The following is a 15,938-nucleotide window of genomic DNA, read 5'->3' as shown; positions in this document are numbered from 1 at the left end:
CACTCTCTCCTGCCTCCTCTGACTCTTTCCCCTCTTCTTTACTCCTCTTCTCTCCTGCCTCCCGACTCTCTCCTGCTGCCTTCCCGGCTCTCTGGGCACACTGTTGGAATCGCCTTTGGCCCCTCCCCTTTTAAGGGGGAGCTCCGGATCTGTGGAGATTGAAACAAAACTGTGGAATAGTACATAAATGTTGCCTTTCCCTATTCCTATCAGTCTGCCTATCAGTCAGCCAAGCAGTACTAAAAACTTGAAACAGAAATAAACAAGACACTGAACAGGAGTAACAACTAATATACCCAAATGCTGTTGGAAAATGCAAAGGAGAGATCCCAGCAAGAAAATGTCCCCAGCTATGCCAGCCGAGCCACAGCCTTTGTTCTTCAATTCTCCCTGGCTCTAGAAAAATACTAGACCTCGCAGAAAAAACAAAATCTGCACGTGCAACAACCACAAGACCAACACAATAGATAGGGTGGGGTCCTATACCGGTCTGGAGAGGCTAAAAGAAAGTAAATTAGCAGGTAAGAACCTAATTTCTCCTTCTTTAGCAACTCTCCAGACTGGTAAAGGTATTTTACAAGCGGGACGTACCAAAGCAGTCCCCATCATGGGTGAGAACCCCGAAGGGTCGACACCAGAACACGCGCACCGAACACCGTGTCCCGTTGTGCCTGAACGCTCACACGGTAGTGTCTGACAAAGGAATGCAAGGAAGACCAAACAGCAGCCTTACAAATGTCCACAGGAGGCACTAGCGCAGACTCAGCCCATGCCACCGCCTGAACCCGAGTGGAATAAGCCTTGAGAAATTCTGGAATAGGCTTTTTCTGAAAAAGATATGCGGACACAATAGTCTCTTTGATCTAACACGCAATGGTAGTCTTGGAAGCACCATCCCCTTACGAGGACCCGCAAGAAGGACAAAGAGATGATCTTATTTCCTGAACTCCTGGGTCCTCTGCACATTAGAGCGAAGAACCCAACAGACATCTAGCTTGCGCAACTGTTTCTGCTCAGAAGATCCCTCCCGACTACCACTGCCTGATTGACATGAAAAGGAGAAACTACCTTTGGCAGAAAGGAATGAACAGGCCTCAACACTACCCGCTCCCTAGAAAACTCCAGGAAGGGAGACCTACAAGAGAGAGCCTGCAACTCCGAAACACATGTAACAGAAGTAGTAGCCACTAAGAAGACCGCCTTAAGAGTAAGGTCCTTCAATGAGCAGGCACCCAAAAGCTCAAAAGGGGGGAGCACCAGCCCGGACAGGACTAGATTCAAATCCCAAGAGTGAACAGACAGCTGCATGGGAGCCTTGAGCAATTTGGCTGCCCGCAAGAAGCGAACGACATCAGGAATGGCAGTCAGACGCTGACCTCGAAACAACCACTGAAAGGCTGACAGAGCCAACAACTTAATCCGGAGAGAAGACCAAGCCAGGCCCCTGTCTAGGCCATCCTGCAAGAACTCCAAGATGTAGGCAGGGAAGTGCAAAAAGAGACCACTCCACACACCCCACACCAGTCCTCAAAGATATGCCAAACTTGCACATAAGCCCAAGATGTGGAAAGTCTCCGGGACTCCAAGAGGGTGGAAATCACTTTATCTGAATAACCCTTCTTACCTAGGCATTCCCTTTCAACAGCCGTGAGTCAAAGGGACCTGGATCAAACATGGGAATGGGGCCCTGAGTCAGAAGATCGGGTAAAAGAGGCAGAGGAAGAGGATCCGACACTAGATGCCGACCCCAGATCCGCATACCACGGAAGTCGGGGCCAATCCGGAGCCACCAGAACCACCAGGCTCGGGTGATGAACAATGCGGAGTAGAATTCTGCCCACTAATGGCTATGGAGGGAACACATAAAAAAGCCGTGGCCATGGTTGAACCAGAGCATCCAGACCCTCAGTCTGACAATCTCTGCGACGACTGAAGAAGCGGGGTGTTTTGGCGTTGACACTCGTGGTCATCAGGTCCATGAGGGGCTGACCCCAAGACTGCACTATCAACTGAAAGGTCATGTGGCTTAGACACCACTCTCCAGGATCTAGCATGTGACAAATGAGGAAATCCACTTGAACATTCTCCACTCCGGCTATGTGGGAAGCCGAGATGTCCTAAAGGTGAGACTGCCCAGACCATGAGCAGAGCCGCCTCCTATGCCACCTGAGTGCTCTTGGTGTCCCCCCTGACGATTGACATAGGCCACCGCTGTGGCATTGTCCGACAGAGCCCTGACTGACTTGACCGTCATGAAGGAGCGGAAGGCTAACAGCGCCAGATGGATGGCTCTGGTCTCCAGAACACTGATTGACCAGGATGCCTCCTTCGTGGACTAGGTGCCCTGAGCTGAGTGACCTAGACACTGAGCTCCCCAACCGAGGAGACTGGCATCCGTGAGGACCATCGTCCACTGTGGTTGATCCAGACTAGTCCCTTGAACAAGATGGGAGGTCTGGAGCCACCAACAAAGATTGCAGTGCGTCGAAGCAGAACATACTGAAGAGGACACATGTGGGCCTCCTGCACCCACCTCACTACATCTAGGGAAGCCGCCATCGACCCCAAGACTTGGAGAAAATCCTGAGACCGAGGACACCAGGACGCCATAAACAGGTGAATACGAGATTGCAATTTGTTTACCCAGGCCTCTGGGAGGAAGACCTTTCCCAAGGAGGTGTCAAATAGAACCCCAAGGTACTCCAGAGGCTGACATGGGGCCAACCGAATTTTGGAAAGGTTGACCACCCATCCCAGCGACTGCAGGAACTCCACCACTCGTGCCGTAACCCGGGTGCTCTCCTGAAACGACTTTGCCCGAATCAACCAGTCGTCCAAGTAGGGATTCACCAGAATGCCCTCTGTCCACAAGGCCGCCACGACGACCACCATAACCTTGGTGAACGTCCAGGGAGCCTTGGTCAGACCAAAAGGAAGCACACAGAACTGATAGTGCTGACCTAAGATCGCAAAGCGAAGGAAGTGCTGATGGGAGGCCTGAATAGGAACATGCAAGTAAGCCTCTGTCAGATCCTCCCCCGGCTGAACTGCCAGAATGACAGACCGCAGTGTCTCCATGCGACAAGAGAGTATTTTGAGAGCCCTGTTGACCCCTTTTAAATCTAAGATGAGCCGAAAGGTCCCCTCCTTCTTGGGCATCACAAAGTAAATTGAGTACTTGCCGGTACTGCAATCCTGAGGGGGTACTGGAACAACCGCTTTGAGATCTAGCAAGCGTTGAAGGGTCTGGTGAAAGGCCTGCGTCTTTCATGCTGTCTGACACGGAGAAGCTAGAAAATGATCCAGCAGAGAGCGGGCAAACTCCAGAGCAAGTTTCAAGTTTATTATAATTTGATATTCTGCAATTCAAAAAATGTCTAAGCGGCATACAATAAATATTAATAGTTAAAAGTAGAAATTATAAAAAAAGAACAATGACATGACAAACACAGAAGGATGAGGGGGTAAAAGAAAAGAAGGGAAAGGATAACATATTAGGATAGGTCTAGGTGCACCTGCTAATAAACACTGAATTATCTATAATATAAGAGGGAGGGATTTTTAAAAAAAATACTAAGCGACAATGAATAAAAATGTTTTAAGATCTTTCTTGAAAATGTTAAGTGAGGTTTATAGTCGGAGGCAACAGCACCTTAGATGATTTGAATGATAGTGCTGAAACAATTATGAATCCTTAAACATTGCATAAATACGATGTTTCATATTATAGTAAATGATGGCAGAAAAAGACTGACTCATCCATTTATCTTGTTATTCCACTGCATTCTATAAAGATATACACTTCTCCCTCTGTATTTGCGGTTTCAGCAATCGCGGTTTCGATTATTCACAGTTTTTAGCTTACTGGCTCCCCCCCCCCACCCACCCCCAAATTACATCAGCTTTCATGGAGAAATTGCTGATTCCAAGCGTTTACAGAGAAAATTGTTGATTCCCAGCACTTTCTTCACCGTGTTTTGCGTCTCCTTCAGGAACAGGCCAGGTCTCCCACCATGTTATTTGCAGTTTCACCATATTCATGATGGTTTTTAATAGAAAACAGCGAATAACATATGAAAAAGTTATTTGCGGTTTTTCTGTATTTGCGATTCTGTTAATCTTCTATCACAGCGAATACAGAGGGAGAAGTGTACAGTATCCCTGCTCTACTAGTAGTCATGCAGTATAACTGCTTGTAAAATAATCTGTCATTGTTCTCATGTATTACTTTACCATTTTAGGACAATGAGGAGCCAATATATAACCCTTTCTTCATGTTTAATCACAAAGTTCTGTTATACAGCCAATGGCTGCAGCTTGAACATCTTGTCTTAGTCCCCTCCACAATCTGCCAGAATAACCCAGCTATGTCAGCACTTTTTTTTTTTTAATTAGAATGTCCAGCTATTACTGTAATAAAAGCTTTTCAAATATAGGCACTTGTTTAAATCTATTACTACAACTTAATCTAAGTTGCTATTAACACTAGTTTGACCGTTTGTCTTAACATTCAATTTTCTAGGACCCTTGTGCAGTCTGACAGATAAATTTTGCTACCTGAGTGCCTACACTGTCACTAGATTTTCTAATTATTATTGCACTGCAGCCTGCAAGACTGAGCCAGATGCTAATTATTTTTATCATCATAGTAGTGCGGACAGATTGTCCAAATATCAGTTAGGTCTTCTAATATGTCAAATTATGTACCTCAATTCATTCTGGCAGCCCCACAAGTTACTGTTGAATGCTTCAAGTATGGCATTTTATGCAGAGGCATAATCTAGCAACATATGCAATCTATTCACTTTTTGCATTTAAGACTCCTCTGTGCTCATCCTATACCCTCTTAAAATCCAGAATTCTGAGAGGGTATTCCACAGAGGGTATTCCAAATTTGTCTCTGTCCCCATGGAATCTATCTCCATCCTCATCCACACGGGATCTATCTCCATCCTCATCCTGTCCCGAGTTCTATCCCTGTCCGTGCCCATCCCTGTAAGCTCTGTTCTCATCTGCACAAGCCTCAAACACTTTAAAATCATAAGTGTTTGAGGCATGTGCAGATGAGGACAGCACTTGCAGGGATGGGACAGGGATAGAACTCGTGGGGATGGGAAGAGGATGGAGATCCTGTGGGGACGGGGATAAATTTGTCTCTTGTGTCAATCTCTATAATACATCCATCACCCTTTGCATGACAAAAACACTTTCTGAATTTTCTCCTTGGAGCATATGCTTAAAGTCCCTTATCATTCACTGAAAAAAGACACAGACAGAAACCTGTGCTGTGCTCAGATACAGTGAGGTGGTTTCAAGCAACTTGTTTCTAGTGTATTTTTTTTTCTTTGTACATTTCTTGTTTCTGTACTTACCCGCCACATCTTTCGATACTGTAAAGGCAGATGGAACAGTCAGCTCTGAACAATATTACAATGTCCCGGAAGACACTAAGCAATAAGGTTTCTGACTGCACCTTGGTGACATGGGCAAATGCATTATCTAGATTGGATGTCCGGAGGTAGACTCTCAGCTGCAAGGAAAAAGAAACCTATAAAGTGTTCACACAAAAAAAGGCTTATGCAGTACATTCTGGCTCTCAACTGGGATGGCTAGATTGAAAGCATATCACTAGCATGCCAAATGAAAGAAAAATCTTGACAAAATGAAATTTCAAACATTTTCCAAAGTGATGACTCAGTAAACTATTAGTAGAGAAGATATCATTCATCAACTACATACTAACCATTCTGGCTTGCAAATTTTATTTTTCCAGTATTAGAAAAGTACAGAATTAACTGTAACCAGTTCTTTGATGTAGAAGAACATGGAATTTTTACCTCATCATGATGATCATTTAAATTATAACATGCAAGAATGATGAACTCATTCCACCAAGCCAGGCCACCGGTCACTATCATACTCTGCTCCTAAGATATAAACAAACATTCAGTCAAAATAAGGGAATAAAAAGGGGAAAGTTTTCATTCTTTTCACAGTACCAATTTTTGGGGGGTATATTACAAACCTCAAGAGTGTGATCTACAACTCTGGCAAAAATATGAAAAGCAATTTTATAAGCTAGCACCTAGTTTTCGGAACAACAGCTCTTAGGAATATGATCGGTACCAATAACTCCAAACATAAATGCTAGGTGCTATTCTGTAAACAGTGTGCAACTGTTAGATGGTGCATACATGTGGGCAGAACATAGGAGAAACACCAAGCAACATACACAACTTATAGAATACAGTTGTATTTACAGCATGTGCACTTAGGCATGCCCACTTCTTACACCAGTCATTGACCTGTCCTTAATCGCCATGCCTAACTTTTGGCATGCCAAAGTGGCTTTGCTCTAGCATTTTATAATGGCTTAGGCATACCACTAACCTGTTATGAGAATTGGCACCAAGTGTGTCCATTTGTGGCGTTTAAAAAATGAGGCGTCAGTTTATAGAATTGCTGTCATAGTGCATTAAAACTAGTCTGAAATTTCCCATTCAACATTATTCCAAATTTGTTAGCATACTTAATGCTGGTTAGCATTTTGCTGGGTCTTAATCCTGTACCGGTGAATGGTAGTATATTTCCAATAAAGTTTGTTTTTTTAATTGGTATTCATAACTTGCCCTTCAGTAGATAGGGATAATTTTGTATCATTTATTTCTGTCAGTTCTTTATTTAAATACACCTGGGCTGCTTCAGCCTTTACAATAATCTATTTGTGGACATTCTAACCTCCATTTTGTCAAGTGCTACTGAGCGACTGTCAGCTTTCCTTCAAGATCTAGTTTAAAAGCTGCTCTCTCTCTCTCCTTTTTCAATATTGGCACCAACAGCCTAGTTTCTCCCTGGTTAAGAGAAGCTCATCCTTTCAGAAGGATTTGTGTTAGATAAACAAGCAAAAGTCAAATATTTTAGAGATAAACAATGAACAAGAAAGTTCACAAGCTCCTTGCCTACACTTCTCAGATTTCCAATATTGTGAAGCTTTTCCAGCTATCAGTAAATCTCTTCCTTAACATAACTAGTTAAGAATGTGGCTATTGTACATATCAGTAGGCATGACTATTAAACAGGCTGTCTAGAAAAAAAAAACTAACTACTAAACCGTTAACACTTTCAGTGGCAACATTTTGCCTGAGAGGACTACTTGCCATTCAGCAAGTACTTATTCACTTCTCTAGTTACACACCTGGGTGATGTTTCCAAACAGCTTCCATTTCTTGGAGAGTAAAGAATAATGTGCAAACCCAAATTTGCCAACCACAGCAATATTCTGTCCCACCTTGTCAACAGTGGAGAACTGTACAGAAATAATCAAAACAAAATACCATTTCTTTTAGACTCCTAAAGAAACAAAATATTGATTAAAATGATCATTGTAAAAGAAATAAATCTTATTCACATTCAGATCACTGAAAGAGTAGACAAATTACAGTTTCCACTGGATAATTGATATCTACTATAAAAAAAAAAAAAAAAAGCCCCCAGACATCTAGCAAAATATAGCCCACTGGTGAATAATTCAGTAATTAAACACTGTGCTGCAACCTGACATTACTAGAGTTTCATATCAAGCTCAACAGGCCTGTTCTTGAGCTGCCAAGTTAACGGAGTGCCTTGCTGCCCCAATGAGGATAAGAGAAAAAAAAAGTTTTGTCATACTAAATCAAACAAAAGCAGCACTATACTGAGCTGTATCTCTAGAAACAGACCACCATCTAGCCACTTAACTTATTATGTTATGGTATTAGGGCAAAGACAAGAAAAATACTAGTAGCTGTGCAATTTAGTTCTCCTGAACTAAATTGAAAAGAAGAGGGAGAGCAAAAGAAAACTATGTCTATACCAGTGATCAGTTTAGAGTGACTGTTTTAAGGTTTGTTCCTTCATCAAATTCTATGTTTAACACATATTAATGAAATACAATGTGCAGATCTTTTTTTGAATAAGCAATAACTCACCCTGATAGGCCAGTTGCTCTCTAAATAGGTACTGTGGATCTAAAACAGACAAAATAGATCAGTGTGCTATTATGAAAGAAAAAAAACAACATTCATTGGCCAAATAAACGAATACAACCAACTAGCAGTACTATATTTAAAGCAGTAATGGATGTTTATGGAAAGATTTCAACAGACCTTCAAGTCCTCTGCCTTCAATCACCTGAGTACTAAAATTCTACTCAGTTTTTTTTTTGTTTTTAACTCTAAAAATCTGTTTTTAGCAGTTTCCTATATGACAGTTAGTTCTATTAAATTATCACATCTTTCTCCTTGTCAATTACCTTTTTGAACTTTTGCTTAAATTTCTGTCACAAATAAGAACCCAGTGACTCTCAGCTCACATTTTATGTGCTCTACACATCCAGAACTACAGACAACCAAGCCAAGCCAAGTGAGTTGAAATCTCAGTGCAGTTATTGTGCACAGTGATGTAATCAGCATATTGAAGGCTGCTCTGAAATTGGGTAAATTAATTTTCTCAGATCTTACTTTTATTTATTTTTTTTAGGTTTCACTGTAGTGTTTTAATCTATATCATACCATTCTACTTGGATATTCATATCAAGCCAAATCTTTTAGCACTTAGTCATGCATTTTATGATTGTTTCCCATCATCATATAATGCATCTTATTTCATTATTTATGAAAAAAAATATATTAGGTTCCTACCTTGCTAATATCTTTTCTAGTAGATATGTTTGTCATTCTGGATGGATGGGTAATCTCCCCATGCTTGTGAGCAATGCAAAAGGAATCCATTCCAGCTTTTGAATCCTTCCTCCTTCACCAAAGAGCTCTACTGCCCCCTTCAGTTTGTATCAAAGCAGGCGAAAGCCCTATATAGAAACACATGTGAAGAACAGGTAGGTATGAGGAAACTCCCCAAACTACAACTAATCTAACATTTCAGAGTCAAGCTATGCCTAAACAGGTTCAAGGCTGCTCTGAAATTATAACAAACATGTTAAACATTGCCATTGAACAATCAAAATATCGAAACAATCATGCCAAACAAACATTAATGGAGCTCAAGTATTATCCCAATGTGTTATAGCAATAGATTATTCATTATAGAAACATAGAAACATAAAAAGATGACGGCAGATAAGGGCTACAGCCCATCAAGTCTGCCCATACCATTGACCCCCTTTTAAGTCTACTGGCCCCCTTAACTCTACTGACCTGCTCTATTAAGTCTATATCCTAGCGACCCTATTCATTGGTATGACTCTCGCAGTGATCCCACATAGGTATCCCATTTATTCTTGAAGTCTGGGATACTGCGGGCCTCGATCACCTGTACTGGAAGCTTGTTCCAAAGCTCTATCACTCGTTCCGTGAAGAAGTACTTCCTGACGTCTCCACGAAACTTTCCTCCCCTGAGTTTGAGCGGATGTCCTCTTGTGTTCGAGGGTCCTTTGAGAAGAAAGATATCATCTTCCACCTCGACCCGTCCCGTGATGTACTTAAATGTCTCAATCATGTCTCCCCTCTCCCTACGCTCCTCGAGAGTATAGAGCTGCAATTTGTTCAGTCTCTCTTCGTACGAGAGACCCTTTAGCCCCGAGACCATCCTGGTGGCCATCCGCTGAACCGACTCAATTCTGAGCACATCTTTACGGTAATGTGGCCTCCAAAATTGCACACAGTATTCTAGATGAGGTCTCACCATGGCTCTGTATAATGGCATCATGACCTCAGGCTTCTTGTTGACGAAACTTCTCTTGATACAACCCATCATCTGCCATGCCTTAGATGAAGCCTTCTCCACTTGAGTAGCAGTCTTCATGTCTGCACTGATGATCACTCCCAAGTCTCGTTCTGCCGTGGTCTTGGTCAAAGTTTCTCCATTCAAGGTGTAAGTTCTGCATGGATTTCCATTTCCGAGATGCATGACCTTACATTTCTTGGCGTTGAAGCCCAGCTGCCAGACAGAGGACCAACTTTCTAAAGTACGGAGGTCCTGTTCCATAGTACTCTGCAGATTGTAGCCGTTTATGATATTGCATAGTTTGGCATCATCAGCGAATAAGGTTACCTTACCTTGAAGCCCTTGAGTCAAATCCCTAATGAATATGTTGAAGAGGAGTGGACCCAGGACTGAGCCCTGCGGCACTCCGCTGATCACTTCCGACGTTTTGGAGAGGGTACCGTTAACCATCACCCTCTGAAGTCTGCCATTTAACCAATCTTTAACCCATGCAGTTAGTGTTACTCCTAACCCCATCAATTCCATCTTGTTCAGCAGTCTGCGGTGTGGGACACTGTCAAAAGCCTTGCTGAAGTCAAGGTATACGACGTCTAAGGACTCTCTCGAGTCCAGCTTTCTTGTTACCCAGTCAAAGAAGCTGATAAGATTGGACTGGCAGGACCTACCCTTGGTGAATCCATGTTGATTGGGGTCCCGGAGATTCCCCTCATTCAAGACCGAATCTAATTTATGCTTAATTAGTGTTTCCATGAGTTTACACACTATTGAAGTGAGACTCACCGGTCTATAGTTCGCAGCCTCAGCCTTGCAACCCTTTTTATGCAGAGGAATGACATTGGCTGTTTTCCAGTCCAACGGAACTTTCCCCGTGCTAAGTGAGAGATTGAAGAGCACGGCCAACGGTTCCGCCAGAACATCTCTCAATTCTCTAAGCACTCTTGGGTGTAAATTGTCCGGTCCCATGGCCTTGTTCTCCTTGAGCCTTGTCAGCTCGCTGTAGACGTCTTCAGGTGTGAACTCAAAATTCTGAAACAGGTCTTCCGCAATTTGTTTTGCCTTCAACTGTGGTCTGTGTCCCGGTGCCTCACAGGTGAAGACTGTGTCCCGGTGTTTAAGGTCTGAATGACATCCAAATTTCAGTTTGGACTCTAACTTTCCAAATGAGACAGTAGGCAGGCGCAGGAGATAATTGACAGGGTGGACACCAGCAACCGATGGCTAGCAAAAGTGGCTGGGCAAATGTTTTCATCAAGCCTCATCTTATTTTTATTGTTCCTTTTGAAAATTATTGAAGACCAATCTTTTTAATAAATTTATTACTTAAATAAGAAAGTCTGATTATGAATTTTACTATACAACTGTTTAGTTAGAAATAGTGAATTTCATTTTAGAAAGTTCATTATGTACAATAGGAGGCTTTGGAAACTGTGTGATATTATTTAATAGAGTATTTAATAATCTTTTTAGTCATTTTATTGTAAAACTTTTCTAGAATGAAACTATGGGCTCCTTTTACGAAGCCGCATTAGCGGCTTTATTGCACACAACTTTTTAGCGCTAGCCGAAAAACTACCGCCTGCTCAAGAGGAGACGGTAGCGGCTAGCGTGGCCGGCAAATTAGCGTGCGCTATTACGTGCGTTAAACCATAAAAGGAGCCCTATGTATTTCAACACTGTATGATTGTATTTCACTGAATGTCCAGTACTCTTTATGCAAACCGTCTAGAACTGTTGGTGATGGCGATATAGAAAAATGAAGTTATTATTATTCTTTGACCAGAAATAAAATTTACCTGCACAACATGCCAATGTCTGTGTCCTAGTAAAGTGCTTAACCCATGAGAATCTAAAACATCATCTGCGAATAGGACTCTCTCTCTGCTTGGTTTATATTCAGAGTGTGCTGAAGTATTCCTGGGACTCTGGGCTTGTGCTGCATCTCCACTGTTCAGGTACAAACGATCCTCTCCCTGGAGAAGTACTTGTTCCTGGTTACTCTGTAAAAATATCATCCAAAAGAATATCAGCAGTTTTCATCAGATTAATACATAAGGAGCATTACTTTCTGCTGCCCCTAAAGCAAAGGGTTTAAAAAATAAGATCACATGTGCAACTGTTACACTGCCATATTTGACTTTCACATTTTTGTGCATTTTCCTACCTACTTTGTTGTATCTTGTATGAACCATTTTAATATTAAGGAGCTACACTGATCAGTGTTCTCCCCAGAATTATTTTCCAGCCGGGTGGCATGAAAAAGTAGCCTGGTGGGGCGGGGTGGGAAAATTACATGTGCATTATTTTTATTAGTTACTTGTTATTAATTATTTTCCAATGCTCAATATGACTAAGGTTTGAGACAGTGTTCCAGTAGCATTTAAGCCATCCTTGAAAAAAGTAATGCATTTTGATCACTAAATTGAAAATCATTTTTCCTACCTTTGTTGTCTAGCGATTTAATTAGTTTATGGTTGGACTTCCTTCTGAATGTGCATCCAATATTTTTTTTTCTTTCTGCCGCCTGCATGCTTTCTCTCCTCCAGACCTTATACCCTTCCCAAACCAACATCTCTCTCTGTCCCTCCAGGAGTCCAACTTTTCTTCCTCTCTCCTCCACCTCTATTTGCAACATGTCTTCCTCTCCCTCCTCTGTTATGATCTTGCATCTTTCTGTTCTTCCTCAGGGTCTCTCCCCCTCTGTCTCTTCTGTCTGTACCTCCCATAATCCAGCATCTGCCTCCTGTCTTTCCCCTTTGGTCCAGGCCCCTCTCTTTCTCTGTGTCTTTCTTTTGCTTATAACCCCATCCCCACCTGTCCAGCATTTGTTCTCCTTTCTTTCAGGTCTTTCTCTGTCTCTCTCTCTCTCTCACTCCTTCCTTCCTTCCTCCCTCCCTGGTCCAGAATCTTTTCACCTCTCTGCAGTCTCTTTCTCTCTCTTCCCTCTATATACCCCCAAGTCCAACATCTGCACACCCCCTCTCTTCTATCTCCCCTTTGTTTCATTGTTTCAGGTTTCTCTATCTATCTTCCTTCTGCTAACATTTTGAATCCTCCCACCTTTTTTCTAGGTCTTTCTGTCTCTCTCACTCACTTTGTCTTCCCCCTCCCCAGGCCCTGGCATCTCTCTCTCCTCAGTTCAGGGTGTTTCCCCTCTCTACCCCCTCTAGTCCAGCATCTGCCTTGTCTTTTGGTTCAAGTCTGCTTTCCCATCCCTCCACAAGGTCCTTTTCTGTCTCTCCCCGCCGCGGTGTCCAGATCTAGTGTCTCTATGGCAATCCCGCTGGAGCCCTTGCAACAGGCAGGGCCTTATCTCCGCTGCTTCCCACACCCAGCAAGAGAGGTCATCTTCCACGCTGTGACTGCCGCTTGTCAAGGACCAACCTTTAAAGGTAATTATGGCAGCCTGCAGAGGATCGCCGGTGCTGTAGCGAACCTAGTAGGTTGCCGGCAGCCTCTGCAGCATGTTCCCTCACGTCAGGGGGCAAGTCCGCAGCAGAGGGAATGTGCTGCGGAGGCCACCGGTAGCCTGCTAGGTTTGTTACAACATCGGCGATCCTCTGCAGGCTGCCGTAATTACCTTTTAAAGGTGAGACCAGGGGGAAATATGCAGGCCTTTGGGAGAATCGGGCAGTGCTGGCGCCGTACTACATAGGCAAGTCAGCCATACAGACCCCGAAGCAGGGCCCTTTGTTGTGTTGCAAAGGGCATGTGGGAGAGACACCCTGAGGGAAGGGGATGTAACATAAAAGAAAATGCCAGCATGGAACTTTTTTTCCAAAATGTTACTTATTCCTGGAGAGAACCCTCGCCCTCCATACAGCTGTATGTAGACATTCTTCAGGCAGTACAGGTTTCATTTGTGCATCTATCTCAAGAAGAGAGCGTAGCTTTTAAGTTTCCTTCCTGTTTCTCACGGAAGCTTTGTTAGGTCCCTGGAGGTTCGGGCAGACAAGGAAGCAGTAGCAGTAAGCCACGAGAGCAGTTTGTTTGTTTGTTTTTTTGTAAGGGGGGAGGCAAGGCATAGAGCTTTCTTTCTGTCTTCGCGTGGCTGACGAGGTAGGAGAAGAGGCGGACGGTTGGTGATAGAATATCTGTGGGTTTGAGTGTGCTGGGGGATTCCTTTCTGCTTAGTCTAGTTAGAAACCAGCTGACAGATGCGCACATGAAGCAACGAGGGTTGGGTAAAGGGAAGGGGACGCGAGCGCTGCTCAGCAAATTATCCATCCCCGCGGCTTCCTATCCTCAGTCGGGCTGCAGAGAGGGGTTAAAAACTAACAAAAACACATCAAATATTATTGAGCAAATCACACAGAGCTTGCGCAGCCAGCACCTTCTTTTAACAATGTGGAAACCAACTTGGGTTGCTCCAACTGAGCGGCGTGTATGTATTGCAGAGGGTGGGCTAAGGTTGTGTAGATTTGTATATGGATGTAGGTGAGTATTTCTTTCATAATGCTATCTGAGCTGGAGGCGTGTGTTAGAGAGCAGCAGTAGGATGTGCTGCAGTAGGCAGGTGAGCAGGTTTCCTCGTCCCAAAAGTCTGCATTGGGGGGGAGAAAGTTACTTACTCCTGAGGGGAAGCATGTCATTGGAGGAAGGCAGCCAGGCGCTCACCTAAATAAGCCAGGCGGAGTGCCCAGCTAAAAAACGTTAGGGAGAACACCTTTGATGAATGCACTGATAATGGCTATTAACATTTTTTAATAAATTAAGTTCCCATCAATGTTAGACTTGCTAATGCTAATTGCATTAAATACAGCCTTAATGCTGTGTTAGACTTGAAAAACTTAGGGCTAGAATCACTAACTTGCCTGATCGTGACCGATCCGTGTCCGATCCAGGCAGGTCTGATGGATTCTGCAACCAATAATATTCTAAAGGGGGCGATCAGAGGAACGCCCCCATCCACCGACAGGATTGCCAGTGTGCGATCCTGACGCATGCGCAGACCATCTGCTTTCCCTGTAGATGGTCTGCGCATGCGTTTGGTGCTCGTTTTAGCTGCAGGGTTTTTGGTTTGTTTTTTTTAAACTGGCCCCGACTCTCCTGCTCTGGAAGGGCCATCCCCATTTGATGTCCATGTTTTGGTGTTTTTTTTTTTTACTTTTTACTCCAGAGCCTGTGGTTTTAACCTGCGGGTTTAGAGCGGGTTAAAATCACGGGCTTGAGTCGGGGCAGGAGAGTTGGAGCAGAGATCGGGCCAGGAGAGTCGGGGCAGGATAGTTGGAGCAGAGATCGGGCCAGGAGAGTGCCCTTCGCCGACACAAGACTTTTAAAAGCAGGCAATTATTGACTCCTGCTCTCTGCCGCCCTTCCCCGCATTGAAGCCCTGCTTTAAAACCAAGGGCTCGCACTGCGGGGAAGGGCGGCAGAGAGCAGGAGAATCGGGGTGGCAACAGTAAGGCTCAGCTAGAAGGGGCAGAGGGCTGCATGGCTGGGATTTTAGGCCCAAGGACAGTTGGAAATGGCGTTTGCGACTAGTCTCCAGCAGTTGCTTCCTGTGTTGATCGGCCAGCCCAGTCAGTTTCAAAAATTTCTTTAGTGAATTGCGTCCCTACCTACTTTGCATGCCGTTCCCCTCACTTGCAATTGGATCGGCACAGAGGTAAGTGAATTGGGCCAGAGTAAAATCGGGTCGCAAAGGGGTCATAAACCAATTAGTACACGATCAGTTTGCTTAGTGAATCTAGCCCTTAGCATACTGCTTCCTAAATCTGTTTTCACCAGCCATCATGAGCTATAGAATTATATTTAACAGGGAAATTGTTACCAAATTTCAAAGCAAATATGCTTTCCTTAGAATAAACATGTGATTAATTTAAAAGTAGAGAGAAACAAAAATAATTTACCATGCATGGGTTCACAGTAAGTGCACTCTTTATAAATTCAAATTGCAGAATTCCAGATCGCTGGGCCACATTCTTGGTGTCAGGCTCACAGACATTGCTCTGCAAGGACTCCCCGGCTATCACCCATAGATGGTAACCTTCTGCACCCCAGCTCTGAACAGACATGCAGGGAGAGTAAGAAGACAAAATATCAGTATCCTGCTCAAGGAACCAACTTAATCTGAAGCATTAGCACTCCTATTCTAATTTGTTTAAATACTGGAACTACTTAAAAATATTTAAACATGTTAACTCAAAAATAAACTTCATAAAGCAGCACCAGAATAAATTTGGTTAAAAGAAATACAGAAAAGTTGAAACAGACATAAT

The 15,938-nt window shown here is 43.5% G+C and overlaps 1 protein-coding gene across 3 annotated transcripts in view; it reads right to left on the bottom strand.

Moving 5' to 3' along the window:
* The window catches only part of RIC1 (RIC1 homolog, RAB6A GEF complex partner 1), a 241,028-nt gene that overhangs the window by 93,577 nt on the left and 131,513 nt on the right, over positions 1–15,938 (bottom strand). For all 3 annotated transcript variants that reach the window (XM_033925682.1, XM_033925675.1, XM_033925668.1), the window contains exons 11-16: positions 15,570–15,722; positions 11,514–11,717; positions 7,968–8,006; positions 7,196–7,306; positions 5,838–5,927; positions 5,373–5,530 (exon numbers count right to left, since the gene is read on the bottom strand). In XM_033925682.1, the coding sequence (XP_033781573.1) occupies positions 5,373–5,530; positions 5,838–5,927; positions 7,196–7,306; positions 7,968–8,006; positions 11,514–11,717; positions 15,570–15,722 (755 nt within the window). The remainder of the gene's footprint in view (positions 1–5,372; positions 5,531–5,837; positions 5,928–7,195; positions 7,307–7,967; positions 8,007–11,513; positions 11,718–15,569; positions 15,723–15,938) is intronic.

Source organism: Geotrypetes seraphini, chromosome 1 (assembly GCF_902459505.1).
Source record: "Geotrypetes seraphini chromosome 1, aGeoSer1.1, whole genome shotgun sequence".
NCBI lineage: Eukaryota > Metazoa > Chordata > Amphibia > Gymnophiona > Dermophiidae > Geotrypetes > Geotrypetes seraphini.
This window is presented reverse-complemented; position numbering and strand designations above follow the sequence as displayed.